This window comes from Bombus pyrosoma, linkage group LG7, assembly GCF_014825855.1.
Source record: "Bombus pyrosoma isolate SC7728 linkage group LG7, ASM1482585v1, whole genome shotgun sequence".
NCBI classification, from domain to species: Eukaryota; Metazoa; Arthropoda; class Insecta; order Hymenoptera; family Apidae; genus Bombus; species Bombus pyrosoma.
In genome coordinates this window covers 12,979,130-12,996,332 of record NC_057776.1, presented here as the reverse complement: position 1 = coordinate 12,996,332, position 17,203 = coordinate 12,979,130, and the positions used below count along the sequence as shown (strand labels likewise).

Below are 17,203 nucleotides of genomic sequence, written 5' to 3'. Positions count from 1 at the left end.
AATGTTGTAAAATGGAATGTATCGAACACGCACAAACTTTAACACTCGTAAGGAAATCGTTTCATTTCATTAGCTTAATTCTCTATTTTAAGTGATAATTAAAGGATAATTTAGTATGATAATTTAATATTTAGTATTTGATATCTAGCATTTGAGGAAATCTTCCAATGTATTTATTTCTGTGGTAAATTTATTTTACACAAATATGAGTCTGTTAATGGTTCTTGTGTCGATGTTTAACAAGACCAAAGGTGTAAAACGATCGATTTTAAAATGATGAAAAATGTAATTAAGGGATAATTGCACAGAAAATATTATCGTATCAATAATTTATCGTAGTAGGATTCAGCGTATTATTAAGACATTTATTGTCTATCCAAAATCATATGTATCAAGGTTACATTTATAACAATGAAAAAATACAAAAATAAATTTATTTCATTACAATTTATACGTATCTTTAATAATAGTCAAATTGATGTCGATGAATCACCGGAATCTAATTAATAATTCTTCGAGTCAGTTATGAATACATACATATGTAATCGCAGCAATCATGTAACTTTTCTTTTATACCTACTATAGCTCATAATTATATTATAATCTAGAATCATAATTGCTATGATAAATTTCTGTAACAACAAAATAATTATGCAATTACGATAAAATATAAAGCAAGTAATTCTTAAAACAAATTCTTTTAATCTAACGTTCGTTTTTTCAAGAAGCAAAAGGAACGGGCCGAGGATGTGAATACCATCGCGAAAAAAGAAATTGGATTAAGATTTACGTAAAAGTATTTAGAGCTACACTATATAACCCTCTTAGGTATGGCTTCGTATATTGCGTAAGTTGTCGGTCCGAACCTTTCAGAGTGTAGATTGTTCAAGCAGCGCTCATTCTTTCAGATCCTTGTTGGTTAGCTCATATACATATACACGATAATGATTACACGTTCGCTATCTTTTGTAAGATTACAAGACAAGTATAATTACGCGTTGTACAACCGTTTGTCACGTTCTATTAGCGATGATAATATTCTTTATTAGATTTTCAACTAATATTCATCTTGTTTGCTATTGCTTGTAATTTTTATGTAAAATTAAGTAATCTACTAATTGTTTCTAAGTCTTGATTTAACGCTGGCTTCTATAAGTTCTCTATGATCTTCTATCAAAATTACATGCAGCTTTTCCATCGTGTTATTAATGATATTCTGAGATATTATTTTCAAACTTAATAAATTGTACAGCAATTCCTAATCATCCAATTAGAACATTGGAATTCTACGATCAATCTCATCCGAATTCACCGTATGAGCAGATGTATTTAGTATCCAATGCGCGATTCGTGTATTCAACCCTGAGGGGATATTTCAAAAGAGAACCTTTTAAAAGACTAGTAACATAAGTAGGATGCAGAGACCCGGCGGGAACAATATTTTTAACGACGAGATATGCATATTACAGTGAAAATAGTACAATGTTCTTATTCATCGTCAGATTTCCCTCTACACGCATACGCTGGTTCTTTCGTTGTACAAATACAATTATTATTTATGTTCTGATATTTATAAATGTTCAATCACGTATATATAAACATGTTTACATCATTAGGATACGATACATTAAAATAAGTAGATTTTGTATCGATCTAAAAATGATCATAAAATTAATAGATGTAATTTTACATACTCCGTGTATTGAAATTGATAATTAATCTCTGAAGCTTGGTTATTACTCATTATACATAATGATAGATGAAAGTAAAACGATATTTCCTGGCTGTTTCGATCAATCGTACCTGGAAATATTCGCCCAGGGATATTCGTCAAACGTTCTATCGCCTAAGGCCACTATAGGGAATGAATGGCATGAATGATAATAGCCTTAAAGTATTATGTCATATATTGTTATATGAAATAACTTCACGTAACAATATCATTACTTGTTACTCTAAAAATAAATTATCATTGTTGGTAAGATACAGTCACGTTACAGGAATATAATATATATATCGGTACACTTGAAAATGTAAACGAAAACAACAAATAGGAACTATGTACGAAATAAAATTGCTAAAATCTCAGTTACCTGTTATTCGATATTAATTACGCAATTGATTATAAACGAAAACACATCATATTTTTATCTTTTTGTCATAAGAGAGCAATTTAAAAATAGCAACGAAACTTTACGTGCATATTTGATACAGAATACCAACTTCAAAATAAATAAGGCAGTCTCTGTTTGGTTTTTCCATTAATCTTAGTTTTCCTATCCTCTTGAACATTTCAAAAATATAGATCGTCTATCGATCGTATCGAAAATTGTGAATTTATTAACTACGAACTTTTTATTTTTTCCAATTCCGCGTATTGTCGCCCTCTTCGAGCGCCATCGAACGTCATTAAAATAAAAAAATCTTGAAAGTAATGTTTAATTCTAAAATATATCGTTTATAGAATAATTACTTAACAAATAAATAACGAATACAGAATATAGAATGAAAAATCTGAACGAGAACAAGAATTTTGCCCATCATTATCTAATGAATTTTTCGATTACCATGACAACGTTCCTTTTACAATTGTCAGCGAATGTCGCGTTGCAGATTAATTGTCTGTAATTATTTTGTTGTTTCGAGAGAAACCAGGACGCGAACATTTATAATCGCCGACCTACTGAAGCCTGGAGGAAGGATCTTAGATACGAGAACGATCTTTTCTCTCTTACATATGTCCTTGCTGATCTCGGTAATTTAAAAATTTTGAACAATTCAGCAAGGTCCGTTCTTGCTCGCAAACTCTCAATTTCATTCCTTAAAAGAAACGGGACGGTGCCAAGATCTCGTATTTCATGAAAATGTGTCACTCATTGTCCTAAGAATTATTAATCGTTATTCGGACGACATGCTGATTTTACCTATCCACTTTCTGTCATGTTATTCATAAAATATACAAAATATCATACTTTCGACACATTCGTCATTTATTATAGTTAATGTAACAGATAATATGTCTAACGAATGATTTATATGTTGATTACGTAATAAGACAAGGTACGTAAAAGAAGTAACGTGTGTTAATAAGAATTAATATATTACTATTTAATAATACTTATGTTTAAAGAGAATCGAGACATTTTGTGAAATTTTGAACAGATGTTTAGTTAAATAAAATTATGTAATAAAAAAGACAATAAATTGCTTCGCGAACTAGACGTATAGTTCGACGTATATAGTATATATACAATGTAATCGAATAAATAAAATCCAATGAAAGATGAAAAGATAGAGGTGGAAGCCAGATAAAAAATTAAACCAAGTTTCTATTAGATTTTATACCTTCTTCAAACATCCAATATTCTACCATTAGTTCTGTTTAAGATACTTGACTATTTGAATTACGAACAAATTAGAATGCACAAAGTAATAAAATAATTGTACATTTAAGAAGTATAAGTCTGGTAAATATCAAGATAATACCTAGAATTAGCTATCTTCTTAAAAACACCTCATTTTTATTGACCGATTACTTAATACCTCGGCTTGCTTTTACGTGTCATCTTTCTTTACCAGCCTGCGATATATAAAAGATATATTTTAAAGATCAAGTGAGGCAAAAAATGTAATAGGATATCGTGCGTCTTCATCGTTCTTAGCCTTTAAGGTATTCGACGTAAAAGAATGTTCATGAAAATTTCAGTATAGATAGTCTTACTTACGTGATACCCATTTTCCTTTTATCAATGCGTTTGCTGTTATTCATTACTACCAAGAAATCACGTTGATTAAAATAATCCCAATAACTGATACAACTTTCTTATTCTCAGTGTACATCTTATTATGGAAATTCGTAAGTTACGTAATCAAGTATGTAAATAATTACAGAATTAATCCTAAAAATATTGAATCATTATATTATTAATTTGGTAGATCTATTTTTCACCAACGTTTCGTGCAGTTAAACGTCATAGCAAGCGAGTAGTTTATTTCGTAACTTGAGATCTAAATTAAGATACAAAGTAAACGAATCTTAATCAATCTGTGTCATCAACTTATTTTTACACGTTCTTAGTTAAAAAGGGTCGATCATCTGTTAAACTATCGCTATTTGTCTAAATAAAGAATGTTAACTTTTGTTGACTTGTAAACTTAGGTATTAGCTCGCAGAAAAGTACAGATAGATGCAAAATAATTACGTACCTACAAATATGATTTATGATTATAATATTAAGAACTTTGCTTTAGCACTAATTAAGGATATGATGATTCTTTTACAATTAAAAAAATGTTTATTACGTTAATTATGGTACTAAGCAAAAACTAAGCGATCTTTAGAAATATTGCCATTGCACGGTTAGAGGATTTATTTGCATGAAATTTTTCCAATAAGTCTAGCAAGTAAAAACAAGTATTAACGGAGATAGAAAAATCTGGAAAACCGCAAAAGTCGGCAGGATACCCTACAGTTCTCCAATGTTCGCGACGATTTCCCGGCGCAGAGGGCGGCGATTCCCTGAGGCGATTCTTGGTGTTCGTCGTCTTGTTCTGTTCACTGGAGACGGGAGCAGAACTCGAACTGGGTCAGGGCAGCGCGCCAAATGGTTGGATCAATTTTATTTTAAATTTATCAAGTCCGCTTCGACTCCATGGACACGCGTGATCAGTTCAGATTTCCAGACTGTGCATACCGATTAAAATGGTATCTTGCTTGTGTAACGTGAAGAATAACCAACCACCGAATCGTTTGCTAGTTCAATCGATTCTTAGTCTTTTTTTTTTTTTAATCAAAACCTTATTATTTTCTACCTATGTTTCACGATATTTCGCAAAAATATGTAATTATACTGTTTGTTTGAAAGTTAGAACTATCAATTTTGCTAATTTTCGCTAATTTTATTTCTTACAAGTTTGTTGGCTCATTTTTATACGATATAATTTTCTATTATATTTTTACAAATGAACGAGTCTTAATAACAATAAGTAATCGTGTATCGCGAATTGAAATTATAAGCGGAATGAGAAAAATATCAGCTCAATGTTACTTTAAACCGATTTACGAAAGGAAGTCGCGTAATATGTATATCGCACCTGTGACCGAGGACCTTCCGCTGTCCTTCTTCAATCGAAGAAGCATTGAAATTTCCAGATAAACCTTTAGTGTGATTGTTCTTCAATGCGATGCGATTGAATTGTTTATTCTTCTTTCATTGTTTAACTGTGATTACTCATGTTGGAGCTTCTTTGATTGAGGTCGTGTATGTATATCTTTTATCATGATCATATACATTCATATCTTTACAATTACTTTGATAATCAATTACTACAAAAATTGTTATGAAGATATTAATATGAACATATTATAATTATGAAATTATTATAATTATGAAATAATAAATATGTTAAATAAGTAATTTTAAGCTAAATAAGTATTTATTATTTACAATATGATTTTATAACGCGATATGAGATTATCATTAAGTATCAAAAACTCATGTTTAAATTCGTATTATTCACTTACAAGAAACAATTATTTTTATGTTTATTACGTATATTCAATAGGAAAAAAAGAGATAAATCACGTGGAATAACAAACAGTGGAGAACCACTGGAACTATGTGAGTCAGACAGAGTAAGGTCCAGTATAAGGCCCTGGGGTGATTCGCCTAGACGGCCATGACCATATTACAGGCCAGAGGCCCCCAATACCATCCAGTAAACTTCCAATAACAATTGGCGAAATCATTACCGGCAATTCACTTCTCATGTTTATGGCGATAATACTGGAGTTCGTAGACAAATCTGTTCTGACAACTATGTCGAGGGGTTATCTTTATTCTTCATTGTATATTTGAATGTTATCTAGTGTATACCTTTATTATATTTATTATTTCTACTATAAAAATGATTCTAAATAAGTTTAAAATATAAATTTTATTAAAGAATAATTTTAGAAAAATATTATGAAACGATGAATTTGTAAATTAAATATTAATTACATAAAATAATTGATATTTAAAAAGGGATAAATCATATACTTTTTTGTATTAAGAAAACATTTTTAAAGTATTCTAATATATGTACACATTACTGTTTTCAATACGGTAAATTTTATTTTACAAACATCCTATCGTTTCTTTACCACACAAACTGTTCATTATACTTATGGAAATAAAGCTAATTCATATTTTACATATAAAGGGTACAAAAATTTTACAAATTTTATTAATTATTTACGACGTACTTGAGAAATCCGTGATTTTTTAAGGTATATATTTATTTACAGCTATGGAAAGAAAACTTTACATAAATATAAAATTTACCGTCAACGATACTGTGGACAATGTTGTTTTATTATTGATCTTGAAATATCCGCATGACCTATTGCATAAAAAAATCGTTAATTATATTTTGCGTGATATTATTTATGACCAAAAATACTATTATTACCTAATTGCAATTCTATATATAAAGCTAGCATTATTACATGTATAGGAACATCACAATCTGGGCCCTTTGACATCCAAACCTAAAACATTTATTAGAAACATCGATTAATAGGTGTATATTATTAAGGTAATTCATTTATAAATTTGTAAGAAATGTACACACATAAATGACATAAGTTTTTTAATTACCTGTTTTAAAGTTTCTCCAGACTTATCGAGTTCACCACGGATTGCGTAAGCTACGGCTAAGTTATAACGAAGTACAGCAATACCCGTAGGAACTGTCGTCGGATACCACACTATAAAATTAGTAATTATTTTATGTAGTAACCGTTTATACATAAAATTATGATAATAACTAATAATTTCACAAAAGAATTAAATGATTTAAATAAATTCTTACTTTTTATTGGTTTTGAAATAACCTCATCTGATTTTTCTTTATCTTTATCTTGAGTTTCAGGAATAAGTACAGAAGTATTTAAATCTTGAATATTTTCCGGTTTCAGATATTCAATGGCTTCACTAATTTTGTCCATAAATATCAAACTTTCTGCTGCGTAAAGATTTCCTAACATTCTATATGCACCAGGTAATTTATTAGTATTTAGTAATGCTTTAGCATGTTCAAGTGCAATAACATAATCACCAAGACATAAGCATACATAAGCACTTGCAGCCAGAACGCTAATTTTTAAATTTAACGCTTCAACGGTAGTAGTTTGAGACATTAAAGTTGAATGTTGAGGGCCTAAAATATTTTTGATACAAATATATATAACAATCAAACTTATGAATATTTACATTTTTAAATATATAGATTATTTAAATACCTAAATTATGACCGGCTGTTAATGATAAAGGTACTGTTTGTGGAGCAGCAATTGGTGTAATTGGTACATTAAGTTCATTGTTATTTGGTAATAAAAATAACGCATTCTTTAAACACAGAGAAGCGAATTCTAATGTTAATTGTGGTATAGCGGAAGGAAAACCTTCAGGATGATACTTTATATCTTTGGAAAGAGAAGAAGCTAAAATAATCTTTCTATAAATTCCAGTACCAACAACTTTTTGTACTAGATCTTTTCTTCGTTTTGGAATATTAAAATCAACTTCATTTGTCTGAAAAAATAATAAATAAAAATAGTATAATAGCAAACGAAAGGGTAGAAGATATTTAGTTTCTCTTGAAATACTGTGTGACTATCTAACTAACAATCTAACATATAATACGTATATTTACCGGTTTATGACAATAAATACAACACTCGGCAATTCTCAGCCATAATTTAGGATTATTATGAAGCTTTTGTGCAGCTTCCATGAAACAATCGAAAGCAAGCGATGCATGTCCTGCATGTAAAAGTGATACACCGAGACTATACATTAATTCATAATGTTTATTTCCACCAAGTGTACACAGTGGTCGTGAAGATAAAGGATCTATATAAAAACAACTTTCTAAAATTATTATTTCCAATATTTTTACATAAAAAGACTACAGAGTAAAAATTGATTATAATTACCACTATCTTTTACTTGTACGCTTTCTAGAGCACATTTATTTTCATGTAAAGCCTTTCGTAAGTAGAAACTTGCTAAATTTGGTTTACCCATAGCAAGATGTAAACATGCCATATTATTGTAATATAACACAGCAGAAGATTCTCCACAAGTCCTAAAAACCAAAAACATTAAAACAGTAAATGTATTATAATTACAAAAAAAATTTTCCATTGTGTAATATAGTAATATAATCATCATACTTAAAATCTAAATTCTCTGATGTTACAGAATTCAATAATTTAATGGCTTTCTTGTAATTGCCTCTTAAATACTCAAGATTAGCTTTTAAAAATACAGTTGATATATTCTGAAAGTAAAAGAAATTAAATACAAAATATAACACATAATACAATAATGTAATTTTTAAAAATATATCTTACTACAGGTGTACCCAAAGAAACTAATGTCTTCCATTCCCTTTTACATAATTTCAATTGATGCATCATAAGGTATATTCTAGCTTTACATTTTAATAATTTTAGTTTGAATGCATCTGTAACCATATCAACTTCTCTTTTTGGTTCCTTCTGCTCTTTTATGGATTTTATTATACCTTCTTTGTCAACAGATGAAATCTTGGAATTATCTGTGGATATAAGTTGACTTTCTATGTAATTAATTAGAGATAACGCTGCATCTGGTTGTTCCGTTACTATATGTAATTCTATTAAAAGAAGGCACACTTTATGTGCCAGTGATTCCTCTAAAAAAAAAAAACAATGCATATTTGTAGGATTTGATATTATTAACTTAAAAGCTATCATGAAATTTGTTATCTCATTACTTACCCATAGGTTCTATGAAAGCAAATAATCTATTCATAATTTGAATTGCAGCATTATATTGTTTTGTGTGATATAATAAAACTGCTTGATTGTATCTCATAACACATTTCTCAATATCATCTATGGTTTCAGTGGAATCAATTGTAGACATTTGCCCACATATTGCATTCAAACTTTTTCTTAATAATTCTGTTTTCTTTAAATCATTTTTGTAACATTCTACTACAACTTTATTATGCATTACTTTCAAGTCTTTGGGTCTTAAGGTTTCTAATTTGTTTAAATATGACAGACAGTTAGCATATGCTCCTTTTTGAAATTCAGATAGTGCATTTTGAGCCAGTTCACGTTCTTGTTCAGTTATAACTCCAGGACCGATATCTTTATTCTGTGTTTCAGATGTTTCACCCATTTTTATTTATAGCACAGTAATATTTATATTATTTCGTAAAATCCTATAGACACAATGTTTACACTTAGTTATTTAGATTAAATAATATTTTACATCTCCACATTTGACATTTATAAAGGTTAAAATTGTAACAAAAGATTAAAAGATATTCTTATTCTCGAATAATACTTTAAAAATAAAAATTGTTGACTATGTGTGTATGTATAATGTTAAAACAGTCTTTAATAAAAAATAATTACTAATTTATTTTAAATAAATCTTTCTAACAACAACTTTTCATATTGACATTATTATTTTGCTGAAAGATGCCGCCACAAGTTAAAATCTCCTAGGACTTGAAACTAATTAGGTGAAATGTATTTAGCGGGAAATATAATATATATTATGATAAAATGATTATAAATATGTACTCTATCTTAAATAATTAAATCAAAACATTTAATAATAAAAAGATATAAAAACAATCAAATTATTAAATTGCTTTTATGTTGGTTTATGTTTTAAATAAATTTCTTAAGCATAAAAACCTCTTTCTGCTTTTGGAAATATCAGTTGAAGCATGTTTATTCTTGGAAAAATTTCTTATTTGTTTTAATAATAGTAACTAAAATTAATCTTTGAGTAAACTTTAATTTATAATTTTTTTCTGAATTAAAAATTGTAGTAAATTTTTTAATATATTATTTCAAGTATTTCTAAGTTTCTAATTATAATAATTAAACAACAATGTAATATATTTTTTAAATTAAATATGTTATATCTAATAATAATACAATAAATTTATATATAATTATATATGTATGTGTATTTATAAATTATATGTATTTTTATTACGTCTTTATACTATAAATAAAAAATATGTAAAAATTTAGTACTACTAATTTTATTTCAATTTATTTCTATAGTATTATCTTCCCTAGATTAGATATAAATGCTAATAATTCGTAGCTTTGAATTAAAATATAATACATATGTATACGAAATATAATAACGCTTATACATATACAAATAAGTATGTATATATTTTTAATACACGTATATCTCATTTAATTCTTAGAGGTATAACGATTGTGTTCTAAAAAATACCACAATTAATAGATTTGTATTTAAAGATCAATCAGAATAATAGTACAATAAAAATCGTTATGTCCGATGGACCATGATTGTCAATTTAAAAATCGCGGTGCATATTAAAATACTATAAACAAAAAAATGTATTTATATGTAATTATAAGTTATACAATAAGGTAAATAGATGTATTTAAACTAAAATTATTTTTTTCATTTATCATTTTTTTTAGGTTATATTTAAGTGCAATTATGTTATAAACATCATGGAATGTTTAATTAATTTTAGTTTCGGCTTAAAAATTATCCTATAGTTGTCAAATATACGAAATATCATATGCGAGGCTCATTATTATTGTTTAGAATAATTTGGACAATGTCAGATATCAAATACCAACAATCAAAAATATTATCACAACATTCAGTTGAAGATCAGGTAAAATTTCTTAAGCAAACAATATTTTATTAGAAAATAGAAATATAATTTGTAATCAGTAAATTTATTAAATAATTTTATTAAGGAAGGAATAATTAATAATGAATACAAATATAATAGATTAACCATTTTTTTTATTAGGATAATCCAATACTACAGGTAGTACAAAAATCGCCTTCAGAAATTAATGAAGTTAATGTCGTTGATTATTTACAAGACTGTGTAAATAAACTTTTAACTAAAGATTCAGGAATACATTTATCTTCTACACCAATATGTAATTCAAATATTGAGTCACAATTGAAAAACAAAAGTAATAATTATAAAAATAATATTGAATTTGATTTGATAAAAATTGAAAACATTTTTTTACAAAATATATCAAATTCTCAAAATGAATTGAGATTTAAATGCATAGAGCAAAATCATTTAAAAATGAAAAATGAATCTACAGAATCTATAACTCATTTAGATGAAAGGAATACTAATAGTATTAAATTAATAAAAATGAATAATGAAATTGATACAGAAGATGTAAAGAGTAACAATATCCCTATTAAAGTAAAAAAGGCTTTTGTACTTGAGAAAAATATTTTTACTCAAGTTAAAGATAAATCATATAATTTAGAAGTTAAGAATGAAAATTTGAATGATGAAAATAATGATCCTGAAACTAAATTTATAACATCAAATAATCAGAGTAAAATTAAAATCAATAATCTAGTTATGTTAAATAAACAAGTTAAAACATGTAGTCAATGTTCAATGACATTTAGATACAAAAGACATTTAGATCGGCATCTGGAAGGTCATCAAAAAAATAATTGTTCTCACTGCAGTGCAAAATTTGCCAGGCGTAAACACCTTGATATACACTTATTTCGTTCACATGGTGAAAGAGTAACAAAATATCCACATTCTTGTGATGTATGTTCCCGTAGTTTTCCTAAACGTATTTTATTAAATCGTCATCGTGCAAAACACAATTATGAAAATGGCAAAGTTTGTTCAGATTGTGGAGAAATGTTGAAAGCAGAAGAAGATGATAAGGAACACAAAGAAAATCATTGCACACGTAAACAATTTAAATGTAAAAGATGCTTACAAACATTTAGTATTGAACAGACATATATAGCTCATATCCAAAATCATGATAATCATAAATGTCCAAAGTGTGATGTCACTTTTGCCTCCAAAAAGAAGGTGCATGAACATTATAAAATGGTACATTCTTCAAAATTGAATCATAATGAAATATCAAATAATGGTAAGTTTTTAAAAATAGAATAAGAAAATATATATTCATAATTTATAAAAACTGACTATTTTATAGGTATTTACTTTTGTACTGACTGCAGGCATACTTTTTTAAAAAAGGATGATTATTCTCGTCATTTAGATTCTGCATTACATCTTAATAAAGTAAACAGGGAAATATTCCAAAGAGACATTTTTACATGCCTAATTTGTTCTAAGAAATTAATTTCACAAAGAGCTCTCGATCAACATGTTAGACGTATACATAAAGAAGAAAAAAGACTTACATGCAATATATATGGTTGTACATTTCAGTGTGCAAGAAAATCAGACTTGGATAGACATAGACAGTTACATGTAGAACAAAGAAATGTTGTATGTGAACAATGCGGTAAAACTTTTACTAGTGTTAGTATTCTTAATGATCATGTTCTCTATATACACAATAAGGAAAGACAATTTATATGTGAAGAATGTGGTAAAGCATTTAAACGAAATAGTTTATTAAAAAGACATAAATTATCTCATCAACAATATCGGCCATTTGCTTGTATGCAATGCAGTACTGCTTTCAAGAGATCCCATCATCTTTCTCGTCATATGGAAACTTGTCATAGAATTACACTTGAGAAGAAAAAGAAGGTGAATTTAACTCTTTTATTTAATATAAACATTTATATTATACTTTTTAATCATTTATATAATTTAACAAAGATCCACAATTAAAATATAACAAAAATTCAACAGGTTGTAAAACTTATGAAAACAGAAGATGGTCATCTTGTTCCAGTACCAGAGAAACCAAAAAAGCTTAAACCTAAAAAATTAAAAATGAAAGCAGGATCTAATAAAATCTTACCATCAGATGACAAATCTGTTACTTTTCAAAACATGGATATTAATAACAAATATTCTGATTCATATTTGGAAGCACAAACATTGCTTAATTCTAATGACTTATGTGAAAATTCAGCATTGCCATTAGAACTTACAAATGTATTATCGAACACAGATTTTGCCCCTCAGGTTCTTTCATTAGTAGATATTAACGCAGAACAAATTGTGACTGTAGAAGTTACTACTCCAAAAACATTAATAATGAATGATCTTGTAGATCAATTTGAAATAAATTGTAATGAAATATTGAATCTAACAAATTATCAAGATTTAGAACTTCAGCATGGAATTTCAAATACAGATCAAAATTTGTATGATCATATAAATTATTCTGAATTATCATTAGGAACTGTTGAAGGAACATCATTTTTTGTGGATTCGAATATTAACAAACTAGATACTTTACCAATAGAAAATTATTTGAATCAATCGTTTCCATCCTTTTTAAATTTTTAATCATATTACATAATATGTATTAATATAAAATATCTAGCTTATAAGTTAAAGAATTTTTTTTATATCTCTATCATTACTTGAATTTATAGATACAAAATTTTATTAACATGAATTATAAATATGTATTAAAAGTATGTAAAACTGCCTAAAATTATTTTAAGCATAATTAAAATGTTTAATAAGTGATCAGCGAAAATGTGATATATTTTGTAATACTTAGATTTTATCAAAATTTATCATGCATTTAATAAGTATAGTAAGTAATAAGTATAAATAAAATTGTATAGTAATCTTTCTAGATTTTTTATTTATAGTTGTTTTTACTAATGTATATAATATAATATATAAATGCCATGAATATGTTATTCTTTTTGCTTAAAAATATACATTTTAATGAATATAACTAATGTTTATTTTTATTATTTATTAGAGACATGGATAACTCATGCTATTTATCATGACGAGAAAATTATAAAATAAGGTATGCACAGTCTCATATACTCTTATTAGATTTGATTAATTTCAGATGAGTTCACATGAGCTCACTATAAAAACATTTTGTGACATGCTAAATCAGTTTTTTATAAGTATAAATCATTATTTCTCAAAGTATGATATAACTTTAGATATATTTATTTTTTCCAATTTTATTAGTGTTAATTTACTTAATTAGTGCCATTCATTAAATAATGCTTTGTTATATTTTGTATATCTGAGTTTTTTATTGCAACAGCAAGTTTCTAAAAATAGAAAGTATTAACAAATTTTGTGACATTTCCCTACTCACTTGATTATTGCTCCATTTCACGTCATTTTAATTATTGAGTACACCAAATGGCATACTTATTGAACTATTGTTCATGATGAAGATTCTTTCATATGGACAACAGTTATCCATATCTAATTTACTATATTAATATAAGATAGTATATATGAAATCTAAATAATAATAGAAAAAATTGAAATAATAAAAATATATCATAAATACGTATTTAAGTGGTATTTGAATATGCCCCAAAATATTAATGCAATTAAATTGTTATTAATATAAAATACAAGTGTAAAATATATTGTACATATTCATTTAAATCATATACACTTTATCACATAAATGTTTGAATTTATATATCTCGTATATATTTATTTCTCACGTTATTTATATTCTTTTTAACACACCATCATTGTACATCATTTTAAAAATTTCTATAAAATAATAATAAGGAAAAGAATTCTATAGTATTTCTTACTTATTATTATTGATATTAAAATAAATAAATAATTAATATGAATAAGATTATGAGAATCTTCCTCTTATTAATTACTTTCGTAAATGCAAAAAGTTCATGTTGATATATATGTCAACGAAGTTTACACATTTAGAGTATGTATATAATTACTCACATACATAGTCTTAACCTTTTTTAGCACCGCGTATATTGTAAATATCCAATTGAAAAAATTGACTATATTTCTGTATGCTAATTTTTGTTGCAAAATTTACAGACATAATATATAATACAAGATTTGAACAAAGTTTAAATAAAATTTTGTTAATAGTATGATCTTTTCTTTTGATTTGTTCGTATATTATTAAAGTTATCAAATTTTTACTTGTTTTTATATTTATATCTTTTAGTTTGAAGTCTATGGTACTTAATTATATATATTTATACTTATTTAGCTTAGACAATGTGTTTCATTTAAATTTTTTCCTAAATTTTTTTCACGAAACAAATCTATATAAAAATACGCTTAAGATTGCTGCAGTTGCTCCACCAATTAAACTCCATGTAAGCTTTGATGAATTTTTACTTTTTTGTTCTTTTGTACTTTTTTGAGAATTATTGTCATTTTTATGTGCTCCTAACATTTTACGATACAGATTTTTTTCATGCTGAGCATCCTTAGCATTCTTCTCTTTTAAAATGGCTAATTCCGACTGAATAGCCTTTGTTTCTGGCTCCAATTTTGCTGCTTGAAGCAATGTTTGATATGCTAATGCATGTTCTCCTTTATAATGCAAAATTTTTCCTACAAAAAAATTTAATATGCTTAATATACAAAATTTATTATTATATGTATATATAAAATGGTACGTGTATAATATTACCTTTCCTAAAGAGTGCTTTTACATTTTGAGGTTGGCAACTTAGAACACTTTCTACACTTTTCAATGCTGCATCATAAGCTTGTGTTTTCATTTGTGCAGCTGCTAGGTTATTATATACTTTCATACGATCCTCCAGTAAAGCCTGTAATTCTGCATCAGTAGTAGTATCTTCCACTTCATTTTGGTAAGATGTACGACTTTCTGTTGGTAACAAAAATTCTAATGCTCTCCGATAACACTGAATCGCAAGTGTTGGTTCATTACGAGTAAACCACCAATTGCCCCGTTCCCGTTTTTTATTGCTTTAAAAGAAGTAAAGATATCCAATCATAATATTAAATATCAACTTACAATATATGTAACACTTACAACTAACAATATAAAAAATAATTACCCAATTTCTTTTCGCTGATTGACATTGAGTGTTTCTGTTTCTTCTTCTAATTCACTGGACTTCAATTCAACTGTATATAAAATAGTGGCATTTGGTGGTATATTTGGTTCTTTTCCTAGAGAACCATAAGCAAACCTTGGATCAATCTCAATTTCAGCAACTTCATTTACATCCATTAATGCAATTGCTAAATCTAATCCCTACAATTGAACAATGTAATAACAAACATTATTAATACTACTATATTAAGTAAAATTTTTTTCATTGGAAAATTAATAATAATTATGTTGCTCATAATCTAATAAAATATAAGTAATATTATAGCAGAATAATCAATATAACGTTATTTCCTAAATACAATTTAAAAAATACATTTATAAAACAGAGATTTAAAAAGTAAAGATATCACTGAATACCTGAATCACTTCAACATCACCTAATTGAATTTCGAGGTCTTCATATTCTTCAACCGTCGTACCATCTTTTAATTTACCAATAATTTTTAAAGTACAAATATCAGATCTATTTGGCCGTGTTCCATTTTTCCCACTTTTTATAACTTTCTTTCTAAGCTGCCCATTTCCTAAGATATCTATCCACTCTTCAGGTGGATGTTCATTTAAAGCTGCTTTTGTCATTGGTTCATTTGGGTTTATATCAAAGTTTAATCCTCCTTTAATGAAATCAGCTTGACTCGCCCCTGGTTGAATAGATTCATCTTCCATCTTTAAAATGCACAAAGTCCAACAAATTATTCACTTGTTACAGACATAAAAAATTAATGAGTTTTTAAAAGATTGTATTTAAAACAGTAAATTACTATAGCAATATTAAGAAATTAAAAATTGTATTTGATTGTATTTGAAACAGTAAATCACTATAGCAAAATTAAGAAATTAAAAATTCATTCTATTATAGATATAGAAATAAATTTCAATTTCAATAAAATGTTCATTAATTCTTAATTCGCAATACCAAATATGTTATATTCATTAAAAATAAGAACGTTATAAATTATAAGAAATGTTAAACGCATGTAATAAATAAGCAATATAAACAATCGAAAAATGCACACTCATTCGATGAAACGAAAAAATTTTAAGCAGAAATAATAATATTAACGTTATTACTTCTTGTTATGCGATAACGTGATACGACTTTAAACTGACTTTTATTTAAAAAGATACGCACCTTGTTATTTCCAAAGGATTCAATAATCATTAGAAATGCTAAGAAATAATACTCAACTTGTGTTTATTTGCAGAACACGCGTTACTGATTAACTTCACTGATTACTTGAAACGAGCAATACTAGAATATCGAAAGTATTTAATCGATAATCGAACTTTTATCGATTTTCTTAAGCC

General features: G+C 26.9%; 3 protein-coding genes and 1 long non-coding RNA gene across 10 annotated transcripts; 1 reads left to right on the top strand and 3 right to left on the bottom strand.

Annotated features, from left to right (window-relative positions):
* Window positions 1-243: 243 nt before the first annotated feature.
* Window positions 244-4,692, bottom strand: LOC122569693. The gene is made up of 3 exons (XR_006317541.1): window positions 4,471-4,692; window positions 3,726-3,899; window positions 244-3,580 (listed from the first exon to the last, which is right to left on the bottom strand). It is a non-coding gene; the product is annotated as an uncharacterized LOC122569693 (long non-coding RNA).
* A 1,404-nt stretch (window positions 4,693-6,096) lies between these two features.
* On the bottom strand, window positions 6,097-9,549 carry LOC122569691 (CCR4-NOT transcription complex subunit 10). Of its 2 annotated transcripts, none has more exons than XM_043731126.1 (10): window positions 8,810-9,549; window positions 8,402-8,607; window positions 8,222-8,328; window positions 7,982-8,133; window positions 7,699-7,898; window positions 7,286-7,577; window positions 6,856-7,203; window positions 6,642-6,751; window positions 6,454-6,532; window positions 6,097-6,384 (listed from the first exon to the last, which is right to left on the bottom strand). In XM_043731126.1, the coding sequence occupies exons 1-10, from the start codon at window positions 9,216-9,218 to the stop codon at window positions 6,329-6,331; spliced, it is 1,959 nt and encodes a 652-aa protein (XP_043587061.1). In that variant the 5' UTR covers window positions 9,219-9,549; the 3' UTR covers window positions 6,097-6,328. The 2 variants fall into 2 exon arrangements, with proteins under 2 accessions (XP_043587061.1, XP_043587059.1); XM_043731124.1 differs by having other exon boundaries at window positions 8,402-8,724; window positions 8,810-9,547.
* Window positions 9,550-10,207: 658 nt separating this feature from the next.
* LOC122569687 (zinc finger protein 28-like) lies at window positions 10,208-14,783 on the top strand. Of its 5 annotated transcripts, none has more exons than XM_043731115.1 (5): window positions 10,208-10,230; window positions 10,520-10,722; window positions 10,864-11,989; window positions 12,056-12,621; window positions 12,727-14,783. In XM_043731115.1, the coding sequence occupies exons 2-5, from the start codon at window positions 10,624-10,626 to the stop codon at window positions 13,330-13,332; spliced, it is 2,397 nt and encodes a 798-aa protein (XP_043587050.1). In that variant the 5' UTR covers window positions 10,208-10,230; window positions 10,520-10,623; the 3' UTR covers window positions 13,333-14,783. The 5 variants fall into 5 exon arrangements, with proteins under 5 accessions (XP_043587050.1, XP_043587048.1, XP_043587046.1 ...); XM_043731113.1 differs by lacking the exon at window positions 10,208-10,230 and adding an exon at window positions 10,276-10,442; XM_043731111.1 differs by lacking the exon at window positions 10,208-10,230 and adding an exon at window positions 10,276-10,465 and having other exon boundaries at window positions 10,576-10,722.
* Window positions 14,784-14,979: 196 nt separating this feature from the next.
* On the bottom strand, window positions 14,980-17,191 carry LOC122569688 (peptidyl-prolyl cis-trans isomerase FKBP8-like). 2 transcript variants are annotated; one of them, XM_043731117.1, is made up of 5 exons: window positions 17,028-17,191; window positions 16,253-16,561; window positions 15,837-16,036; window positions 15,443-15,744; window positions 14,980-15,363 (listed from the first exon to the last, which is right to left on the bottom strand). In XM_043731117.1, the coding sequence occupies exons 1-5, from the start codon at window positions 17,055-17,057 to the stop codon at window positions 15,056-15,058; spliced, it is 1,149 nt and encodes a 382-aa protein (XP_043587052.1). In that variant the 5' UTR covers window positions 17,058-17,191; the 3' UTR covers window positions 14,980-15,055. The 2 variants fall into 2 exon arrangements, with proteins under 2 accessions (XP_043587052.1, XP_043587053.1); XM_043731118.1 differs by having other exon boundaries at window positions 17,084-17,189.
* Window positions 17,192-17,203: the final 12 nt, after the last annotated feature.